General features: G+C 46.9%; 1 protein-coding gene across 1 annotated transcript; it reads left to right on the forward strand.

The window, feature by feature from the left end:
* Positions 1-1,022: 1,022 nt before the first annotated feature.
* LOC120849770 (28S ribosomal protein S22, mitochondrial) lies at positions 1,023-21,543 on the forward strand. Its single transcript, XM_040222003.2, has 8 exons — positions 1,023-1,503; positions 1,627-1,811; positions 6,927-7,091; positions 7,613-7,756; positions 11,016-11,099; positions 12,129-12,274; positions 19,704-19,806; positions 21,081-21,543. The coding sequence occupies exons 1-8, from the start codon at positions 1,383-1,385 to the stop codon at positions 21,204-21,206; spliced, it is 1,074 nt and encodes a 357-aa protein (XP_040077937.1). The 5' UTR covers positions 1,023-1,382; the 3' UTR covers positions 21,207-21,543.
* The last annotated feature ends 2,460 nt before the right edge of the window (positions 21,544-24,003 follow it).

Genomic DNA, 24,003 nt, shown 5'->3' on the forward strand with positions numbered 1-24,003 from the left:
AAGGGTGGCATCACCCTAGCAAAGCGCACATGAAGGCTCCCTAGTCGGGATGATATCAGGTTCAAAGCACATGACGTCATTTCTGATGACCTCCAGAGAAAAGGGGAAGGAGCTCCCCTCTAATCAAGCTCCTTCTTTGTGCCTCCCGGAATTGCACAGGCGTCGCTATTCTCCTCTCAGAAGATTATAGAAGATTTACCTGTCTCAAAATTCTTACAAAAGCAGCTTCCCTCTCCTCCTTTTACATGGTGTTCAAAAGTATGCGATGTGACGTCAGTGCAAGGAGCCTATAGTTAACGTCACTGCCTGTCAAGGTTCTTAGACGGGCATTAGAAACGAGGCTTTAGCGACATCCACCAGGTGCTCTTTGCTAATCGCTTAATTCGTTTTAAAATTCCTTTTCGTATCTCTTCTAACAAGATATTGGTGTGTCCGATATAATACTGCTTTTTTGAACATGTATAGACCAAAAAAAGAAGCACAGAAATTTTGTTGTAGTATCCCTTTAAGAATAGTCTTTCAACAAACGCCCCGCCTCCTCCGTTCCACCGAGTGTGAAGGAGGTTCAGTTTAATGTTTATTTCACCCTGTTTTGTCCGAGGACCTTGTGGTGTGGTGAAGTGTAACGTTACTAGAGGCAACAATGTGTTATTTTTTCTGGTGCTCTATGTTAAGTTTCTATTACAAGCGCCGTCATGTGCAGCTCGTTCACTTTCAGACGAAGCTAGCACATTAATGCTCCAAATTTCAAAATTCGTAGAGGGACGAGAAATTTGTTACCCGTCATTTGGAGCCAGGAAAGTAATTTGGAGTTCGGTCTATTTTCATATTACAGCGGAGCTGTTGAGCGCTAGTTTCCCCAGTTTCATGTCCGGTACCAAACAAATGTCGACACGAGACTACACGAAACGCTGGACAGCTACCGCCATCTATAAGCGACGGCGGCAACCAGACGAACAAACTGGTTGCCGCCGTCTCTGGTAGATGGCGGCAACCTCTCCAGCCTTTCCGTCAAGGTGCGCGATGGTCCGGTGGTCGCCGTCATGTACATCCCCCACCCCCCACGACATTCAAGAGAGTCATTGAAGCATTCATGATGGACGTCTTCGGCTGGGTCGTGCTCGGCGACGACACGTCTGCCGTAGTGACGGGTGACGTTAACGTTGACATTGCACGCCAGGAGGGAAAGTAGTTAACGCCGTTTATGCTCGAGCATTTCGGGCATGCGTGTGTGAATGAACCTACGGTGCCCACGACCAGGAGTCGGACATGTCTGCACGAAGAACGTGCCTGCCGTCAGCGTACTTAGGCTAGGTGGCGCAAGCTACCGCCCTTTACAAAAGGTATAGCCGTTAACGTTCGTCCACCCATCCGTTCGCAAAATGGCGTCCCTCACATCGAAGGCGTGCAGTTTTGGCTACAGATGTAAGGTTTTACTGCGGAATTCCTCACTGAAAAGTAAATCTCATGTTATCAGGACATGCAGTACTGCTGGTGGGCATGGTAAGCTTGGAAACCTTAATTTCACTTCAGCAATTGTGTGTCTACAGCCGTTTTGCGAACCTGTTGCTGCATCGGCCTCATCAACCGCTTTCGAGCACTTAGCTTTTTCTTATTTATTCTCAGGAGGCCTTCCAGATCCGTACAAGAGTGCGGAAAAGATGGACATCGAGGAGTTGTTTATCAGCAGGAAGGTTCAGGGTTTTCTAAAGAAGCTGACGGGTTTCGATTTGGAGAAGATCTACGCACCGGTCCAGACACGTCTGAACGTCCCGAGGTACGAATTCCTCACGGACGAGCAACTTGAGAAGGCAAGTAAACGCTCCAAGAGGTATATGAGAAGTCTGCTCGTTTTGTAAGGGAACTTGAAAGGGGGCGCGAAAAGCATTCAGCTGTCCGCAGAGAGCGCCGCTGAAAAGGGAAGCACCGACGCTTTCGCATGAGGAGCCGAATCGTTTCGTCGAATCAAGGCCTGACCAAACAGAAATCGTGAGACGACACAACTCCCGCAAAAAATGTAAAAGTTGAAGCGTCCGGCAGTGCTATGTCTGTTTGAATACCGCCAAGCCGAAATCACGATTTTTTTCCGCATTTTGGTGACCTCGGTGCTCGTCAGACTTGACATCACACGCCACCTGCCATTGCTGACTATTTGTTCTGCTGGGCCCTCGTATCATTGGACTTGAAATTTCCTCCGTCTTACTCCAGAGTGAGGGTTTGTACCCTTGCGTTCGAAAACATACCCGCGTCTAACGTCGCTCTGTGTTATCACGTGAAATGACCCGCCGGAGTGGCACGGATCTATTTGGGTAAGATTTCGAACACAGCCCTTCCCGTTTTCGGGACCTGGAGAGAAGCGGAGGCCTTGAGCGACTGACCGACAGCCAACAGAGCCTTTGAGTGGCTGTCCGGACCCTTGTGATGAGCATCATCAAGACCCCCGTGGAGAATACGGGTGAAATTTGACGGGGGGGGAACTTTCTTCTGGCCAAAAAAATGGACAAAAGCGGACCGCCGCACGACTTATGTCGGAGGCATGCCGCCTCACGATTCCTGTTTGGACAGGCCTTCACGTTCCATGGAAACACGTTTCGTGGATAACTTGTCATGGAAACTAGGGGTGTCGCGAACTTTTGTCGAACCGGATTTTTTGGTCGAACTTTCGGGGTTCGACGAACCTTCGAACCTTTCACCAGATTCGACTGGTTCGACTTTGTGTACAGTGTGGCCATACCTTAATACAAGCATGTCTAGGTTTGGAAAAAAAATTTTTATGCAAAGAGTTATTTTATTTTATGAACAATCGCAATTAAAAGAAACCAATTCTAATCACTGAAAAAGTTAATAACTTTAATTTTTTATACTGTATTAACTAAAATAACTAATCAGCGCTGCCCTTCATTCATCCCTTAGCCATCACCATCCAATCCGAAGCCAACTGGCCAGTTTGTCGCGCATGCGCACACGAGTCGAACAGCAATACAAGGTTCGTCGAAATTTTCACTAAAAGTTCGAAAAAGTCGAACCCGGTCGAACTCGAACCTCAGCCGGTTCGCGACACCCCTAATGGAAACACGTTAATGGACAAATGTTTTGTGAACACTGCATGTTTTGGGGAATTTCATGAACACTTGCATCTGCAACATTTTGTCAACAACTTTTTTTTTTTTTAGTGGATTCTATTGTTGGCTTTATTTCGTTCGCTGGAAGCATACAGAACTAAAGTGGACTTATCCAGGCGCTTTGGATAAGGCAACAGCAAATTCGCGAGCCCTAATTCCTACGCTTCTTTTTTTTAAGATAAGTTTATTTGATTACAGAAAAAACTCTCATACAATCCTGCCCGCTTAAGCGTAGGTACGCTTGTATGCGGGACGCGGCAGTACAGTCAAACAATCGGCGCTGTGCGTAGTCATTCCTCATTCCACTCGAAGAAACTAATAGTATCAGGGTGTCTAGCAACCAGGAAACCCAGGAATTGTCAGGGAAATTTTTATTACGGGAAAAATCAGGGAATTGTCAGGGATATTGTCAATAAGCGAGCCCAGTCAGGGAAAATGAGCTGCAAATGCCATCGGGTGCCCTGAGCAAAGGCTTGAGGACTTGGGGGCAGAAAAATAGGCAATAAATTCTGCTTAAAGTGAAGTGCGGGCTCTGCTCACCCGGTGTAGAGTGTACTATCCGATGCAAAGGAAACAGCCAACAAATCCAGTCCAAGCTTTAGATCGAATTGGATTGAGGGCGTGACGCTAGGCTAGATGCAGTTAAAGCTTCTAGATAAGTAACAAACAGGAAAGCCGCAGACCCCAATCCAATCCAAGCCTTAAGCCAAAAGTATTTGAAAGCGTGCATCTGGCGGCCGTGCTGCCATTCAGTTATGGTTTCCACGTCTCTTGGGGTTTGGGCAAGGCAGCGGGCACGGAGAGAGTAACTAAATATTGGTGCGTCATATTTGAACCGGACAACGCGGAAACCTTCTGCACCTACGGGGGCGACCCGCAGTGCCAAAAGCGCGCAAAATGTGACGTTTTTGGTCCTGGGCTTACTACTGGTCAGAGCCGCTAAAAGCTTCTTTTTAGTCGAAATACACAATATGAGTGGTGTGAACCGTTTCAATTACTTATAAAAGTAGTTTTTGTTCAGTATTTTAGATCAGAAAATTAACAAATGCAGTTTATAAAGTATGGAAACAAAAAATTACCCGTTGACATTCCCGCCACCAAGCGGTGGAAAAGGCGGCGCATACTAGCAAGATGTAGTGGGATCAGGCACCGACGAACGGCGAGCGTAGAAGGGTCCCGGATGTACACGGTGGCGCTGCGGTCGTATGGACTGGAGAATCCAACCGGTTCCAAGCGTTCCCAAGGCCTTTGGCGAACAGCTTTGGCTTGCGGTTTGGCCGTTTGGCGGTATGGCAGCATGAAGTGGCCCCGTTCTGAACTGACCTTTACCCCGTGTTTGCTGTCGTTTGTGGCCAATGAAGTGTCAGGCCGAATTAGTGTTTAATTGCGCAGCAAATGCAATGCGAGCCGCCCTGGCTGCCCCCTTCATAGAGCCTTGCCAGAACATGCTTTAGTGGTGCCCTCTCGAGCCGTTGACACAGAGTGCGGTAGCCGTGACTGCTCGCTCCCCAAGGGGGTAGTGAGTTCAGCTACCTCAAGCAACTGAGGGCGTCATGAAGGAGGTTATTTTTTGCTTGTTTTTGTAATTTTAATTTGCCTATAACTTTTAAAATAAAGCGAAATTCGAGAAAAGAAAAGCTTCATTAAGTTAATACATTCGGTACGCTCAGATTCTGTGCAAATTAATAACCAGCAAAAAAATCCTTGCAGGGCCCCTTTAATACGGACTAGCCGAACCCGAATATTTTGGAACATGCAAGTTGGATTAAGCCCATGCAAAATTATCCTCACAGTGCTTAATGCTTCATGCTTTCTGTTGTAATGGTCTTATATATTTAACCACCTCTACAGTGGTCGGGGAATTTCACCTGAAATTGTCAGGGAAAACCTGGAAAAGCCAGGAAATTTCAAAATAATAATTTGCTAGACACCCTGATTATAATCTCGAGCCCGCGCTTGCGCCACTCCTCGTCGGAACCACCGAGAGGTCGGCAAAGTAGGCTACCATCTGGACGTTGGCGACCAAGGCGATGCGCATGAAAAGACGCTTTCGACAATATATCGCTAAACGCGTCGATGAAACGATCCTGGGGACCTTTCGATGAAACAAACTTTCAATGAAACGTCGCAGTGTCGGCAATACGAATCGTCATTGAAACTTGGTTGAACGAACTGATTGCCACCATTAGCACGGTTGTATGTGCCTTGCATGTCGTGTCAAGTGTCACCATACCGGCGACCATTGCTCCGTACCATGCTTCCATGCCCGTACCTTCTGCAACATATATTTGGCACCATTGAATTTTCGAGAACAAATTGGATGGTGCCAAATGTATGCTGCAGAAAGTATGGGCATGGCAGCATGGTATGGAGCAATGGTGGCTGATGGGACGTTGACGCAAGCTGCATATAATCACTGACGGCTTGAGAAACGTGGGGCATGGCGAGTCCCGAGCATCTGATTATCGCAGCCAATCAGATTGCGGCATTCGCATAATTAAGCGTGAGCATATTGAGCTATACCCTGTGTTTCTTAAGCGGTCGATGACAATAGCCCTAGAGGTACATGTAGGAGGAGAATTTCCGCCTCTACTCAAAACCTAACTTTGGTGCCTAGTCAAACCTCGCGGCCCGAGCACAAGCACAGTGCGAAAGACTAGTACCTAGTCCAGTGTGTTCCTCGGTTAATCACAAAGACGCGTTATTCGTGCTTTGAATAGGCAAGTAATTGCTATGCAAAATGTTTCTTCAGTTTCTTTTTAGGAGATTTTCTCCAGTGAAGTTCAGCTACGCTTTTGCCGTATTTTACCTCCGCCAGCTCACTTTCACCCTTTCATTGTATCTGTGGAACTGCTTTACTGAGGCGTTGGATAATTTTCCGTAACATCCAAAATAGGCTTTGGAAGTGCACCAAAACGTGTCTTGTGCGTAAGAATGTGAACGTGAGCCGCCAAAAGCCATTTACGCCAGTCACCGGGCTACGTAATAAATGTGCGGAGTCCGTGCGCTGGGAGAGCGAGCAGCATCATTGGCTGAGGAGAAAGAGAAGCTTAATGTGCATAAATAACTCATTCGTGCACCATTCAGGAAGCTCCGCGTTCCCTCTTCACGCTTGGCACGCATTGCAGGCCAGGTGCTACGCCTTTGATGCTCGAAATGACGCGAATCACCGATCCAAATTTTCCGATAGCATCATGTTCGCAAATATTCACAGCCCATTGTCACTAATAATGCCACTTCCAGGTGAAAATGCAAAGTTTCTGCAATTCTTGCTTCTGCTTACACTACGCGTGAAGTCCCAAGTTTGCATCTCGAAACTGCTCGGAAGCAGCGTTAGTCGCAGTCAGGTACACTAGCGTGCCTGCAGACACGGTAGTAGTACGTCCTAAAATAGCGGGAGGGTCAAGGATGTCCCCGGCTTGCTGATGTGCTATGTGTGGATGTACGACATACAAACCTAAAAAACGACAGTGACGCCACTTTCCGCGACCCCCTCCAGTCAGGCATCCACTTCGACAGTGGCACGCAGTGGCGGGCGAGAGGACTTTTACCGCCGCTTAAGTTGCATTTATTACGGTCCACTAGCGTGCGCTAGGTCGTGTTGCACTCTTATGTCTGTTTCTCATGAAGCTTGGTGCTTGAGATGCTCGATGTGCCGGCAGCGACGTAACAAATCCGACGTACAATTACACGGCGGTGATGCTTTCTTTGTTTCCCACATACGCGGTCTTGTAGCATCGGACAGGAATCTGGGCTCGGTTGCAAAGATCCCCACCTTCAGAATGCCCTCGCTTGCCCCTGCAGAAGTATGAGGAGGCACACCAGAAAGCACGCCGGAAACTCCAGATGCCACCGGTGCTGCGGGAGCGGCGGCCGTGCGAGGAGGTCCTTGCCAAGGACCCAGAGATCCAGGGCCACGACGACAGCACCTTCATCTTTACGGACATCTCATACGGATACCCCGACAGGGTGAGGGAGGACCGCCGAAATGGCATACTGGATGACGTGCCAGGACGGATTGCTTACCTGGCTCCGAAAGCAGTTTGTTACAATTAGAATTCCTACCACTCAAAAGGTGGTTCTTTGCGATTTTAGAAAGAAGTGCAATCACCTCGCAACTACTTTCGCTACATCTTTGTGTGTCATTGATCGGACGGCATTTTTCTGCGACAAAGCGCAGTATTCGTTTTGCTTGCGTCGTCGTTTGACGATTCACCGTGCAGCTTTTCTTACATTTCTCACACTGTGTGGCTTCATTCTATAAAGTTTATTAGTCATACTGCAGGAAGCCGGCACGGAACTGTAACGAACTTGGGACAAACAGTGGATGAAAACTTAGACGAAACATGCAGCATGTGCGCCTCATTTACCCGTGGTGATCCGTGGGATGCGAGCATAAACTTTGATTTATAGCTGCGCGTAGGATATCCCATTAAGCGTCGGGAAGCGTGCGCACCACTCACGCTGCATCCTCTCTTTGTGTTTTCCAGGAGCGCATTGTGGCGGTGCGAGAGCCCAACGGCCTGCTGCGGACGGCCAGCTGGGAGGAGCGGGAGCGGATGCTGCAGTCCTACTTCACCAGCAAGGACAAGTCCTTCTACATGCCCAAGATGTTTGAGCCAAACCACCTGCAGGCGAGTCCCTTCCACGGCCCCCGTCCACTCGCGTTGGGGCCCCGGCATAAACTTGGAAGGTGGGAAGAGGCAGGTTCCATCTCCCGGAGTAATAGCGTCGGCAAGCCGGTCTGTTAGGAATACCCGGGGGAAGTAGAACTACAAAGGTCGCAGGACCTTGCTGCGTCCCGTCAACGAACTGCCGCACTTAGACGTTCTCTTCCATCATTCAAAATTGTTGTAGTGTCACGCATTATTTGCGTGACATTACGTTACCTGATGTCACGTTAAAAGAAAATGACAAATTTTGCCGCTAAATTTGGCAGATGGCTACGGTCTTTCACGAACCGCACCCAGGGATCCACCGCCAAACCTCACCAATAACGGCTGTCAATGTAAGACGCAGAGGCACAGAAGTCTCGATTTGGAGACTCTTTTGTTTTCTTCTCCAAAGAGAAAGGTGATTTTTTTTTTTTTGCATCACCATTTGTGGTTTCTAAAGAGTGTTCAGTTCAGAAGTCTGCCAGAAATGGAAGCTCGTTTGTCTCAATATGTTTTTGACACACATCACATTTTTCTTTTAACGTATTAAGGGAACATGCTACGCGGAGACAGATTTTTTTTCATTTTTGCCCGAAAACAATAAAACTTCAGATATTCAGAGTTTTGCCTGCTCTTTTCAAAACAGTAATCAGTTTTAATGTGGATTATAGTTTTTGTTTAGTGCCCCACCCAATGACAGAAAAAAGAACAGTCGCCGACCGATTATTCGGACTTCGCTGGGACCGAAAAAACGTCCGAATAATAGAGCAGTCCAAAAAATGAGCAGATTGAAAAACTTGCCTTTATTACGTCCAAGTGGGCTTAAAAAAGCCGTAAATAATGCCTTGTTTTAGGTTATGCCTCCGTTTCCGTTCAGCAACTTTCTGTTAGCTTGAGAATCGCTGCCTTCTTTTCTAGCGTTACGGTCGAGTAGCAGAACAACAGATGGGGCCATGACGTCCAAGCCAGCGTTGTCCGAACGCAAATCCACGAGCGCAAAATGGCGACTGGCGACGCGAAGGAATGCAAAAAAAAGAAAAATGATAATAATGATGATGATGATGACATGCAGCTAAATGGGGAAAAAAGGGGAAAAAGGGTTAGCGTAGCGTCACCTAGTGGTAGGACTCAGGAGTGCTCAAGTAGCGCTGCCAAACCAAGCCAATCCATTGGCAGCCAACATAGAATTCAAAATAGCCGCTTCTCGACGGTGTTTTCCGCTGATCGCTCGCGACGATCTTGTCCGAATAATCGAACTTTCGAACGTTAAGCTGTCCGAAACATTGGTTGTGAATATACACTATTTCTATGGGGTAAGTCACGGTTCCGCCTTTAGGTCCGAAATATCGAACAAGTCAGAATTATCGGAGTCCGAAAAAACGGTCGGCGACTGTATTTTTCATGTGCACGGTCCGACATACTAGTTGTTTACAAAGAGCATCGGGCAATAGCTCATTTAGCTCTTTATAAAGTGTAGATTGCAAATGACTAGTCAAAAGCTGCACATTACTTTCCAATCTTGAAATAAAAATATCTCGCGATACTTCCATTCTAGAAGCCCATTACAAGTTTTTTCAAGTTTCTATAGATATAATTGAGATATTGCATTTTCAAATACATACTAGCACTCTACATATACCCAAGATCATAGGTGAAAAATTTCTTGGTGATGCGAAGATTCTAAGTGCCAAAAACGAAGCCCACAAACTGTGAAGATTGCCCTAAATTGCGAGAGAAAAATGCAGTTGGAAGTTCAAAAGATGTATTCCCATCGAAGAGCAACAGTAATTACGCGAAATTTGGCTGGAATTTCATCAGGGTGTCTAGAAAGAATGCGCAGTGGCTAAAAGTCTCCCGCACTGTATGAATCTAAGGTCTTGTAGTGCATGGGCGTCGGCAGGCCGAGAATAGCACAGAAGCATGAAAGTAGGTCATGTCCTGCATCTATCGCACGCGTGGCCAATACAGCCTTCACATGGACTGCAAAACCATCGCGCAAGCTCCCACTGTCGCGGCGTCCGTTTCCGCTTCCGGCTCCACCGGGAGTAACACGTTTCGACGTAAACGTAGAGGAAAGAACCGATGCGGGGCACTTGCTGTTTTCACGGTGCAGTGCAAGGAACGGTGCAAGTCCCTTACACTTCCTCGCCGACTTCCGGACGGAGAGTTCGCCCTTGTGACAAGCGGGGCGGCTCACACCTCTCACAAGTGTCTTCAGCGCACCAATCTCACACACCACCGCACTCGCAGAGCCATTGCCACTTCTCCCTTCGTTTCCGAAGAACCCGATTTTGTTATTTTGTTTTTTGAAGCACTGACAAACCTGAATGCAGCATCAATTAGGTGGGTCTCTGTGGAATTGTTGAGACAGTCACCGTTGCTGGGGTTAGGCTTTTCGGGCATTGGTAAACTTTGTGCCCCCTGGCGTTCTTCGCTCGAGTTTATGCCGCCTTCCTTTGAACTTGTACTCGCTATGGAACTTTTGAACAGTAAAATTGTGCTTTCTAGAGTTGTCCGTCGCTAATACAGTCGGAAAAACATAGAAACGCCGTGGTTCTTATTTGCGCCGTAGGGACGCGAGAGCAACACGTAGGCTTTGCTTCTATCATGCAAGCTGCTCAACCAAAGGCAGTCGCAAAAACGCACAGTTTATTATTATTGGTTGAGGAAATACGAAACTGACGGATGTTCCGCCAGCGAGAGGAAGGTTGTGACTACCCTCCCAAACAATAGCAATGGTGGGCGGCGCCGCTGTTGTGAGTTGGAGCCGCTCAAAGATGGGCAAGATTCGGGAAATTTTGCGATTTCTCGGCCTGCCACGAATTGGTCAGACGAATTTTTCATAATCTTTTCGTGCAAATATTGTTTTGATTTTTTGCACAACATGCACAAAGAAAAAATTAAAATTTTTGGGGAAAAGTTGGTTTTTGGATTTGCATGTTTTGAGTTGTGTAACGAGAATATTGAGATTTGTCCGTCGCTTCTTTTAACTGCAGTGGGCTTCCTACGGCTCTGTTTTTGTCGCATCTAGAGTATGGGGGGAGCTTTCGCGGATGCACTGTGGTGGGTGACGGGTGAAGAGTTTGGCTCCCCCCACCTCCTTCCCCTTTAGCTGAGACTCCAGCGTTCGCTCTTCTAAAGCAGAAAAAGCTTCCCTCAAACTCTTAAACTGTCACCGACTACAGGGGGACGCTTCAGAGAGGATCTGTAACCTGGGTGCTGCGTGATGCCATTGCAGGACGTCCTGGACAGGCAGTGGTACGGCTTCGTCCTGGACAGGGCCTGCATCCAGTTCGAGCCAGACGATCCAAACTACATCAGGGTACGTTCCGCATTCGGGAGCACAATGCTCCAAACTGTGAGTGTTCACATTGGTGGTCCCTAGAATGAGAAAGAGCAACGAAGAGCAGAGGGAGAAAGTAGGCTATAGGTCAGGCGCGTTCGTTTTGCTGCAACGCGTTGAAGTTGTAAGTGTGCTAGTAAACTTTATTTTTATGCAGCGCGTGACGTTTTTCTTTTTGCGCAAAATAGAGCTAGCAAAAGCACTGGATACAGACCTTAACAGTTATGTTTTCTCTCTTGTTTTGCGTATATCAAAGTGTTGCCAGCATTATGAGTCCATCGGGACCTCCGACGTGTCCCACCATTTTGAAGCGGCCAAACTGCACGGAACCCTGTCCTTTAGATTGCTATATTAACTCTACGGTTCCCATTTGGGGATTTGCCGGGAGGACTTAGAAATGATGCAACTCTGTCTCCCAGGGGCAACCCCTTCGCTTTCAAGCTCGGCGATCCTGTGGTACGAGAATTGTCGAAAAGAAACGTAATATATCGGACATTAAAAGTCGTTACCGCACTCGGTGAGTGAAATGAGCAATGAGCGGTCAATGTCACCTCGCTTTTAACTGAGGGACCGCCAATATACGACTCATTAAGACGAATTGCGACTCGTGCATGCCCACGGAGAATAATAGCATGAAAAGGACAAAACACGGGCACATAAAAGGTGTAGCCTGTCCTTTTTCTAACAAAGAGCCAACATGCTCGTTTGGTCGGTTACATAACGGTTGGGTTGCTTACCAAATACTTTCCCGAGAATGGTGCCTGGAACGTGGCTTTGACGCACGTTTACTGCGTCCAAACAAGTCGTTTCTCAATGGGCCCCGTGATGTCACAGCCGCTGTCACAACAGCAGTGGTGAACCAGTTTGGATGCAAATTGGACGCTAAACACATCGGTTGGAGACGTCTTCAAGGCAGCTTAGTTTATTCCCTAAAAACCGGAAAAGGTTATTGCGAGCCTTCCTTATTTCCGGGTTCAAGAGGATCTTACAACTGGCGGTTTCCTTCAGGTGACGCACGCGACCTACGACCACATTGACAGCCAGCGGAAGTTCCACGACCTGCGCTCGACGCGCCACTTCGGGCCAATGGCTTTCTACCTGGTCGTGGTGCGAAGGATCGACAACCTGCTCATCGACACCCTGCAGAGGGACATGTGAGTGCCACCACTTTCTCCGAGGTTTTTTTCTCTACTTGGAGCATTTTAAACGCCTCGTGGTCCAAAGGTGAACGGTCATGTAGGCAGCGGGAGAGTTGGAAACTGGAGCTGTGTGAATTGGGAAATTTCAACTCGAATCAAATTCAAAGTGTCAAATAGTGGCCGAAAATTCTAATACGAACATTAAAAGCTTTTTTTGCAAAATCAAACAAAAATCACAGGGATGAGAAAGAAGCCCATCCTTGTAAGACATGGAAAACAAAGAGAGGCTAGCACAAATAAGAAGGGTGTTAGGCTACAAACTTAAAGGGTGGAATTCAGTATTGTCTTTTTTGGCACAAACTTGGTCTATGCACTCTAAACATCCTTTAAAATTCAAAATTACCATCACGAGCAGTCTGGAAAAAATGTGTTGTGTGTTTGGTCGCGTTTCTAAGTGTGAAAAAGCAGTGTTGGGTAAAGTACATCTAAAAGGTATTTCAAGTAAAGTGCAAAGTGAATGAGAAGTGATGTACTTCAAGTAAAGTAGTAAGTACATTGGGTGCAATCTACTTGAAGTAAAGTACTATAAATACAATGTACTTTCAAAGTGCCAGTATTTAACACAATCTTTCATGATGTCCTTTAATTCCCCTATACAGTGATTTTTTAACTTGTATGCATTGCCCAGGGGTAATAAGGGGTGTAATACCTATTTTCAAAAAACAGCGACAAATATTTGATAAAGTCAAGTGGCCACAGAGTTGTTATTCTCTGGAATGGAGCCAAATACAGAAGTCCGTCTTTTGAGTTTGACGCCCCTTGCACTGGATTGTTGCACCCAAGCGGGTTAAATGTACTACTAGGAGAGAGCATGACGTCAGCCCCGTAGCTTCTGCAAGCAATCCTCATAAAGGAGTGTCCTCTCCTTATTGAAACAAACAGTGAGTATGCAAGCGAGCTGGCGATAATTAATCATAATGTGACACCTGTGATTGAGGTGCAAAAAAATAAAAGAACTTTCAAATCGAAGGAAAAGACAAAAGAGAATGTGAAAATATTGAGACGTTCTCCTCTGTTGTCTTTTTCTTCGACCTGAATGTGTAATTTTCCCACACCACAGTCTCAGTTGCTTCATTATAATTAATTTTGCTCTCCTGATATTCTAAACCTCCTCGCTTGCGCTAATCAAGCGACATGTAGCGAGAGTTCAAAAAGCTACGGGAAAGCCACCCCCAGAACAAACGGAGCGATGCGCCTGTAGTATTCTGAGTTTAGCGTTCGTACGGGTACGTATTTTGAACGAGAGAAGCACGTGCCCCACTCGCAGTGGCGCGTGCTCAGCTCGTGCTAATACAGTGTAGACCGCATATAACGTATGTCTCGGGAGTCGCGAAAATCCGCACTATAAGCGGTACCGCACTATAACCAAAACATCAATTTTTTAGGCCAAAGTACATGCCATGAGACAACTTACCTTTGTAAAAGAATTTATTTTATGTTAGATGAAAAATAAAGCTTAGTTTGAGGAAAGTCTGTGTTTCACCAGACTAGTACAGTTCTGTCTCAAGTGTGTCACACATTTTGAAAGAAATGAGCGGCTTTTGCCTGGTGCAGCCTTTTAACGGCGTCGCGGGTTGCGGACGGACGTTGCAAGCGTTCAGGATTGCTAACCCTAATCACTTTTCTCCGGAGATGAAAACGCGTGAAAATTCGCATCCTTCTTACGGTACGCGCCAGTAATACCTTGAACTTGAGCACACACATGAAATGCGCCAAATAAGAAATCCGGGCGATGTTCGAGGACACAAATGCTTAGAAATCACCACTGTAGTCGAAGTAAACAAACACGACGACACGGGCGTTTCTGCCGTCTTGAGAGCGCCGCCACGACATCGCCGCACGAGTAGGTGGATCTTCCCTTCTAGTATGTGCTGGTCTATCATAGCGACACACAACGAAAATTCACCGTCAAGGATAGCGCTTTTACGCAGAACGATGAAATGCACGCCGTCTACGACGACGATCACAACCGACGCCATGTTTGCAGAATAGAAGCAGCCGGCCCGCGACCGGAGGAGGAGAAGCGTTGTAATAGAGGTTGGGGGGGGGGGGGGGGGGGGGGGAAAGGGCATGCAACGCGCGCGAACACTTCTCCTCGACCTGCGATTGGTTTGTCGTTGCGGTTGTTTGTTTCTTTGTTTCCGACGCAGCGGTGGGACGCACGCACATGAACGACTCGTGCGTGCGTCCCTCCGTTGCTATGGCAACTGAAGCCTCTCTCTTCGCTTCTCCCCGCGTTTTCGAGCAACCTCCTTGCCCCGCGAGTGCAGCTTGTGGCTCGCGCCGTCAGCGCCATTATCTAGTGTCGCACAGGGAAGCGAGCTTGCTGCTCCGGTCGTCGGCGCGGTCGGCGGGCTGTGCCAAAAACCGCACTATAACCGGTATTTCCCTTCGCGCGCCTGCATATTAAGCGGTATGTAAATACATGGAGTTCTATGGGAGGTGAACCGGTGGTTTAAAAAAACCGCGTTATACCCGGTCCTGCACTATAAGCGATTACGTTGTAAGTGGTCTATACTGTATTGCTTTAGAACAGTTGACCCTGAGATTTGGAATAAAGAAGTCAGACAGTCACCAGTGTCCTTCCTCGCCCTCGGCGGGGCCTGCGAGGATGCAGGCCCCTGCCGTTACCGGGTCGCCTTCGCGGATGAGCCCGAAGTCTACTCCCCGACCACGACGACGGCTGCAGCAGAGGCTGCCACTCCTTTCTCAACATTGACAAGGCAAGACATCGCCTCCACCGGCATTCAAGGCCATCCACGTAGCCTTGCGCCGTTACCCAACAGCACCCCTCGGACAACCACCTCACTACCAACATCGGCCACCTCATAAAATACGATATGGCGACGAGGATGGGATTCGAAAAGGGTAACGACAATTTCAAGGCAAGCACTGCGTCCCGGTCGCATAGTTGGCAAGAACCGGCGCATCTTGGACATTTTTGTCTTCGCAGCCTTGCAGCGTTTCGTTATGACTATTCAGGCCAGTCGAGCTAGCGTTTGGTTTTTCTCCTTTTGTCAGTTTGTTTTCGTGCGGGGCCTACTTCGAGCCAGGTAGTACTCGTTTCTCCGAACCAGAGCGTCTCAGAACTCCTGTACGCCTAACGTTTCGAACGCCGAGTTCATTTTTTTTTTGTAGCTTTACTGGTTTTTTTGGACGCAGCGCCGGTTCTTGCCAACTATGCGACCGGGACGCAGTGCTTGCCTTGAAATTGCCGTTGCCCTTTTCAAATCCCATCCTCGTCGCCATATTGTATTTTTGGAGGTGGTGGCCGGTGTTGGTCCGAGAGGTGATGTCGGGTACCGGCGCAAGGCTACGTGGATGGCCTTGAATGCCGGTGGTGGCGATGTCTTGCCTTGTCAATGTCGGGAAAGGAGTGGCAGCCGCTGCTGCAGCCATCGCCGTGGTCGGGGAGTAGACGTCGGGCTCATCCGTGAAGGCGACCCGGTAACGGCGGGGGCCCGCGTCCTCGCGGGCCCCGCCGAGGGCGAGGAAGGACACCGGTGACTGTCTGACTTCTTTATTCCAAATTTCAGGGTCAACTGTTCTAGAGCAATATTAGCACGAGCTGAGCACGCGCCACTGCGAGTGGGGCACGCGCTTCTCTCATTCAAAATACATACCCGTACGAACGCTAAACTCAGAATACTACAGCGCCGTCTGCTGACGTTTCTGGTGAGAGTAGAATATCCCTCCCAGTATTACTTTGGAGTTAACAAAGCATCATTTCGTGATACAAATTTAACAAAATAAAATTTGGGGAATGTACTTTGAAGTCAGGAATTGTACTTCAAGTAAAGTACAAGTTTCTTAAACCTACTTGAAGTAGTACTTTAACTACAATGTACTTAAAATACTTCCCAACGCTGTGAAAAAGGCCACGCGTAATCGTAATTTGAGGTGTTATATGACGCTTAGGGTATACGACAGACTTTGCGCCATAAAAGGATGATCTCGAAATCCATCTTAGTGCCACTTTAAACAGCATGCTGAGTGAATGAACGGATATAGGTTAACCTTTTGATTCGGGTGACGTTTTGTGCCACCTTGCCCTGTCACCTTCTCAACGTTCTGGGGAGCGACAGGTTAGCGTAAGAGGCCGGTTTAATCATTACCGTTGTTTTGGATTTTGATCATATTTTTGTCATATTATGGACGTAACAACCGGGGTTTATATAGTGCACAAAGCTGGCTGCGGGTGTCGCAAGGCCCTTGAATTGGAAAGGGTGACATGCTTGGTTTTAGGGGTTTCGTCCAGCACATCAAAAAAGCTGGGAGCATTACTGCTTTGTTCGAGGAACACGACGAGCAAACTACTTTCTGTGGAAGTAGTTTTTTGCCGCTGAATGCAGGCTCGATTTAGATAAACACTGGCCTCTGAGGAGTATTTCACCGTATGAATGGCGTTCCTGAATAAACCCAAATATTTGCCAGCAGTACCAATATTCTATGTATAAAACTCAAATACTAGGAATTTGAAAGTCAAATCCATTTATACCGATAATGATTATTAGATTCGGATTCCGAAGTCAAATATTCGCACACCCCTATTGGCAGCGAAGAAATTAATGGCCTCGTCATTGACTCGTTCACAATTCCAAGTACGTGGTAGAACCTCTTTGAATGGACCTGTGGTAGGTGGTACTTCCTAGGAAACTAACTTTGCACAAATGCTTGTGCGTGTCTTCAAAGTCGTCTTCCGATAAGATTAATTTTTGCTAAGTGGGACGGTCTTAACCGACCTTTCAGAGTTCCTTTTGAAGGTACACTAAAGTGGTTCCTCACTTGGTCTTTTTATGGCTCCGATTGGAACACTTGACGAAGTCTAAATGCCTCAAATTGTTCGCTCAGCCACCCTGCTACTGTATCTTATCTTTCTTATCTCGTGAAAGGAAAGGACTCTTTGCTTTTCCTTTTTCGACACAAAAGAGGGTATGACTTCAGTTGAGCATTTTATAATAAAGAGGGACGCTTATAGGAATTTTCGGGTTGATTTTTAGACCGTGAAGCATCATGTCTGAACAATAAAAAGATACTGCGTTAGTGCATGTATATTCTACTCTATGGCATCCAGTGTTGGGAGCAAAGCAAATACTGTAAACAATTTAACCTTCGCGAGGACCTAATTTTCGAGAATTTTCCGACGAATAATATTGCAAAAAATGGATCCCGCTGTTCTATTACATTATGATAATGAATACAAACCAAACCACTCCCAATCACGAAAATTTGTGCCCGCAAAATATTCCCGAAATCTGCACATCGCAAAATTTGCGAAATATTGAGCCCTGGAAAATAATGTTGTTTACAGTATTTTACATTTTTCTGCATCATCTCTAGCAATGCTTATTCCAGTTTCGGGTGTGCTTTAGATTGTCGACTTCTTTTCACTCCTGTTTAGGCCTATTAGTGGCTGGCAGTTACAGCATTGTCATAAATTCAAGCTTTTCGTGTGGCTCTTACTACGAAGGCACTTTACGAAGGCTTCGGTGTTTATGCACGGTGCTCGTTTCTGATTCTGACATATTCTTTAGGCGTTTGCAAATGGTGGATGTTCAGTTTGAAGCGAATTCAAAGCGAATTGTGGTTTTGGCCTAATATTTTCGAGTCGAATATCAAATAGTTTCTTCAAGCCTTTCACTACTGCACCATTTTTAAACGAAAACCCAGCTAAACTCGTGAAGGTTGCTCCCATGCTTTCTCTTGTCCATTTCTAAGCTAATTTTAATCTAACTATATTTATGGACTAGCCTCAGAAAGTCCTTTGCCTACATTGGGACAGTGAGTGAACGACACATTTCATATAAAATTATACATATACTGTGGAGATGCCTAGCTATATATAATCAAGGGGGTTTACAAATCTTAGTAGTATATATACAAATATGTATCTTGTCTTAAGTCTTGAAATTGAGAAAATAATAATAAAAAGTTTTATGAATGCAGGTTGTCAGGACATCTGTGCCTAACCTGTTCTCTCGCACAATAGCCAGATTTCAATTTTGAAAGTTTTACTGTGGTTTTCAACTATGTAAACACTTAGAAAGTGGAGACACATAAGGGACGATACAGACGTCTTGTCTGTATCGTTTCGTATGTGTCTCCATTTTCTAATGTTTAAAAAGCACCAACACACTCAAATAGTACAAGTTCAACTATGTGTTTATGGGGCTCTGCAGCCATGAGATGGTGCGGTGGCTGCCTTGATAAGTTAGGCGATCAACTCAAATTGGTTCATTTACTTCTTAAAGAGCAATTTTATAGGCCACGTTGCAATTTTAGTTTTAGGGACAATCGTTATGAGGGGCTAAACCAATTGGTACACTTTGCGTAAATACGTACAATTAGATTTCAGAGAATCAATTATCGGTTTTTGCGTTCTTGTCGTCGAAATGGATGCAGAAAGAATAAGGCATTGAGGAGTGGCACACTCGTTTGGCCTCAGCAGTGGTGCATCCACCAGGTGCCGAGGTAACGATGAGGTGCATGAAACAACCGTGTCACGCTCATACGCATCATTGTGGCCAGATGTTTCGGAGTTCTTTCCACGACCAGAACGAGGCAAATAAAATTAACCAAGCCAGGAATATCTCCAATTTTGTTAACATTTGGCAAACACTTTAAGTTGGTTAAGCCTCTCGCAACGGCCATTTAATACTTGGACCCATAAAACCAGTAACTAACGAATTTTAGTTCATTTACCGCCTCCTCGTTACGGTCATTCCCTCGCCGAGCCCGGTAAATATGTGGTAAAGACGGCACATACATAATTGCGGCCTTTTATTAAAACTTGTTTTAATTAATTACTGCGGCATTTCCCACGAGTGAAAGTGATTGGTGCACGCCCGTACCAGCATCTCCTTTTGGGTATAATGTGGAGGTGGGTTTCCAGGGGCCCTGGCATTTCTGGGCAAACATGTGGAGCGCTCGAACTGGTGGCCGGTCGTCACGCACACTGCTTACGACCGTCTGCCTTCCCTTACGACCAGAGAAAGCGCACAGGCGCCATCTGCTCGGGTGCAACACTCGCAGTTGCCCCGTAGGTTTTTTTGCGCATCATTTTCTCTTTGCTCGGAAATCTTTTGACAATGTTACGGACGAGCCTTTCTCGTAGATGGAACGTACATTCAACCTCGCCAATACTGTGAAACTTTGGCTCTAGTGAAATGCAGTTGCAGGGTGCCAGTGCGCTCTCTCCTCGTGAGAGATTGCGAGTGCTCGGTCCTAAAGAAAGGCAGGCGCGAATGGGTCCTCGGATTCCCTCGGGCGGGTGTTCCAACGGCGGGTCTTCGTCCGGCTCGGAAGCCCGTCTTGGACGCCCGGAGATTGTAAAAGCCTGTCGGACATCTCGCCTCTCGGTGACCGTCGTTTGTTTCTACGGCAGGATTGAAGACGCGGCCGACCTGGTGAGGCTCTTCTACCACGTGCATCCGCGGAGCGACGCGTCGGAAGTGGACGACCGGGCGGATGGAGTAGAGCTCGTTCAGGTGGGCGCAACAACAGTCGCCGGATGCAGATAGTTGGTACTATGTTCTTCTCGTGGGTGCCTCCATTTTGGTACTTGGTGCGCAGCAGACGCATTTGGCGATTGGCTCGTTGATCGCCGACATCGTCTAAATTTCCAGACGATGTCGGCAATGGCAGGAGCTAAGGGTCGCGAGAAAACATTGCAAGACAGTAGGATGGCAGCTACCATGATAAGACAGAATCGGGGTCTTGTACTCCCGATGAGATCACTCGATTATCATGCCCGCGGCATGCCCGTGTGCCGCCTCTCACTAGCTTGCGTGCTTTGAGCTTTACTACGCTTTGCACCGGAGTGCTAGGAGCAGCGGCTGACGTCGGTGATCACCTAGGAGCACCCGGAAATTATGCCCGGTACTATCACAGGTGTTGGCCTTAGTCTTGATTGTAGGTTGATCTCCAATTTTAAAACGCTGTGCCAGGAGAAAAAAACAACACTGGTCTGCAATTGAATAAACATGGTAATCAACGTAGTTTTCATGCAGCTGTCGATCAAAAAGAGCTGCAAACTGACCTCATTTTGGTTCGAACACCGCTAAACAGCTGCACCACCTTCAAAGCAGAATTGTAGGTTTTCATAATATTTGTGAGTAGCTGTTTTTGCAGGTTATAATATTAGTCAAATTTGGTAGGTTCATGAAACATGCGGGGAAGCATTTTTATTGATAGACACGTTAGCGGATATGCTGGTTTTCGCTGGCATTTTACAGGAATTTTATGGGCTAAATAAATTATCAAATGTAAAAGTGGGAGGGGAGAGGGGCTTTATCCCGACTCAAATGTCGCGCTACGATTCATTTTTCATCCTTTTTTTTAGTACCATTTGTAAAGGGAACCCTAAAAAGAAGGCTCTGTGTTCTTTTTGTGCTCCGTTTTTATTACAAAAGGCAGTAATCTGCTCCAGTATCAAAAAGGAACTCTCGGTCATTATCGAAGATGGACTCATGTAGCGATGCAATTGCTTAATTTTCGAGTGATTTGGCTGCTCCAGACCAATATTGTGACTGCTACAGGACCTGCTACCAAAGGTCTAATGTCGCTTCCATCACCCCCAAGTCGGTTTTATCGAGGATCAGGAAAAACGGTTAAACCTCAACTTGTTGCTGTCCTTCAACAATGAAAGAAAAAACAGCAGCGACCCTTCACTCCTACAATGCACAAAGTCCAGTATTTAAGGAGCGATTGTTTAAAGTTGTTTAGAGCACTTTGGGGAGTTTGAGCATGAATCTCTGGACAGGCGTTCACACGGAAGGACTCGAACAAGAGGGCCCACCTGGAGCTGGCCATGCAGACCTACCTGGAGGTGAAGAGCAGCAGAGACCAGGTGTCCACGGGCCTGGCTGCAGCTAGGGGACTCCAGTGACCATCCCCAGAGTGGAGCCGCCACATTCCGGGAAGAAAAAGAACTGGACTCCCGAATCTTTAGTGCCAACGGTAGCCACCTTAACCATTAAATTACCGTTTGAAGCCAAACGGTACTGGTTGGAAACTGTCGCGCTTGGCACCATTTTGTGAAGATTCCACCGACCGCAGAGTTGGTTGCCCCACGATGTGAAGCCACTCTCCTTTGTGGGAGACTAGCCTCGCCTGGGTTGGTGCGGTCAAGCGTTTCTTAAAATTGGCGATTTCTGGCTCGCTGAAACTCATTAGCAGAAGTACCATTCTAGAGATGATGCAATAAAGATGTTCTGGACACTGGGGAACATTCATTACTCAATTGTTACTCCACTTTAGAACTTCCATTTGCTGGTGTTTTAATGGTGATCAAGCTTTCAAGAACCATGTCACGTAGCGTATGAACTGTGTGCACAACTTTGCTTTTTTTGGGGGGTGACAAGTTTAGACTATCATTTTTGTTGAGTTTGCTATACATGGCATTTGATTGCAGCTTGCTACAGCATTTTATTGTGGGGAAATATGATATTGCGTGTATGTAATAAGGTTGCAGCTGCATAATGTGTCTTTTCTATGAGCATACCACAAAATTAGAACTTCATTGCACCAAGTGGCCACGCAGTATTTGGTATTCCCCTATTAGGGCGACGCAACATTCGCGCTTATAATTGCCTACTGAAGCGATCTTCAGTGAGAATCAGATCTTTCTTAAGATCCCTATCGTTTCTTCGAAGCGCGTTCTGTGGAAATACGTTTCGTAGACAACTTTTCATGTATACACATTTCATGGGCACACGCTTCGTCGAAGCTGTACCTTTTGTGGGCACATACCCGTGACGTTTCGTCGACAACGCACTCCATCACTAAGCCGCTAAAAGCTAGCGCGCGATTTACTAAGGCGCGCTTGAACAAACCACGCCCCCTCCCCTTGTAATCGAGGCGAGACGCAAAGTTTGTTACGAAAATAGCAGGGTTGTGTACGACGACACGTCTCAGAATTTTTTTATCAACTGCCCGGTGAAATTTAGTCGACGAACTGAATGCCACCGGGCAAACATCAGGGTTGCCAGGTAGTTTCTAGCGCAAACCGCCAAATGCCAGACAATGTAGCCCAAAAGTAGCCAAATGCAAGAGATTTATGTAGGCCAAAAGTAGCCATATTCTGCAGAGCCCAAAATATTGTGCGCTGGAATGTACGAGCTCAATTTAATGGCACTGCGTCTGCATATCTGGGGATTAGGAGCAGCTTCCAAGATCTACGACATCTTGAAATGTATTGAACGTTTTATTTCAAACACAAAAGCTTTCCACACGCAATTTTACAGTCGCATAGTTTTGAAGCACTCACTCGCGCCCGGCTTACTCACCTCATACATGATTCATGTGTTAAAACGGGCAAAAACTTCTTCAGTAGGGTTGATGTCCATACAGCACTCGTTCTTCCCAATGAGAGCAAACTTTACATAGAGGACATTTTGAAGAGTTAGAAGGGACATGTTCTTCCTTAGGCCTGACTTTGTGAGGGACACGTGACTGAATACTCTCTCCACAGCAACATTCGGCATGTGTGTCGGGAGCGGGATGGCAAGCTCGGATAGCAACGGAAACAGAGCTGCTCCTGCGCTTTGATCTTGGCCTTGTTCGGAATATTCATTGTCCCAAATCTGTTGTCTTTTGTTATGGCTCACGGTGTTTTAAGAAAACTCCACGTTTCGCGGAAAAGCCTCCTTTGTTGTATCCGGTACAGCACGCGTTATCGGGCGACATCAAATTCTGCAGGATGTTTTGAGTTGTCTTTAGTATCATTCTACCTCGGATGAGTTGCCTCCTGTAGGAGGATGGCGGGAAACTCGAGAAAATAAGAGACGCCAGCAGGAAGCAGAAAGAACTTGGGAGCATAAAATAAGCCACAGTTAATACAAAAGCGATGTCGTCGGAGCTGAATCTTATCACAGAAAATCCCTGAAAGTGGGAATCCAGAAAGGGTAGACTGTCGCTTTGTGTCCATACTGAAGTGTCTTTTGTACATCTCCATGAGCGTACCAACCGGGGGGCAAGGGGGGGGTGGGGCAAGCCGTGTGTTTTGCCCCCCGCCCCCCTGAAACAGCCGCCACTGGGCAGGGCAAACACTGGCCGGCGGCGCCCAAGGGATACCAAGGGCACCGCTCTCCGGCCCTGGGGGCGGGGGGAGGGGGATTGGTCTGGTTTGCCCCCCTCAAAAACAAGTTGGTACGCCACTGTACATCTCAGTCTAAACTAAGGAAAAAAAAAAAGGAAGAAGAAAAGTGTCGCGTTAGGATTTGAAATAGCCTAAAAATAGCCACATAGCCAACCGCCAAATTTCGTTGCCAAATGCTTGACAAAGTAGCCTAATTTGGCTATTGATAGCCCAACCTGGCAACCTTGGCAAACATTTAGATCCGGATCTGCGGATATCCGCATTCGATCCGCAATCCGCCAAAACTTGTCTAATTTTTATCCGCATCCGCCCGTTTATTGCGGATATGCGGGGACCTAGTGATAATATATCGCAAAAGCTACGGTTACATCGAACAAAAATAGCAGCCGCTACCGATATATCGAACTGCCAAGAGCGCCATTTTTCTCTGCAAGCTGGCTTTCCCCCAAATGCGAGCGGCGCATTGGGGAAAGCCAGCTTGCAGAACACGCTGGCTTTTTTTTTTTTTTTTTTTTTTTTTTTTTTTTGGGGGGGGGGGGGGGGGGGGGGGCAATTGCGTTGTTGTTTGGAAGAAGAAAAAAAAGAA

Source organism: Ixodes scapularis, unplaced genomic scaffold (assembly GCF_016920785.2).
Source record: "Ixodes scapularis isolate PalLabHiFi unplaced genomic scaffold, ASM1692078v2 PGA_scaffold1__304_contigs__length_218370807, whole genome shotgun sequence".
In the NCBI taxonomy this organism is placed as follows: domain Eukaryota; kingdom Metazoa; phylum Arthropoda; class Arachnida; order Ixodida; family Ixodidae; genus Ixodes; species Ixodes scapularis.

Coding starts and splice junctions, on each gene's coding strand:
- LOC120849770 (XM_040222003.2), top strand. CDS start 1,383: ATGGCGTCCCTCACATCGAAGGCGTGCAGTTTTGGCTACAGATGTAAG. Junction 7,092..7,612: donor CATACGGATACCCCGACAGG/GTGAGGGAGGAC, acceptor TGTGTTTTCCAG/GAGCGCATTGTGGCGGTGCG. Junction 7,757..11,015: donor TTGAGCCAAACCACCTGCAG/GCGAGTCCCTTC, acceptor ATGCCATTGCAG/GACGTCCTGGACAGGCAGTG.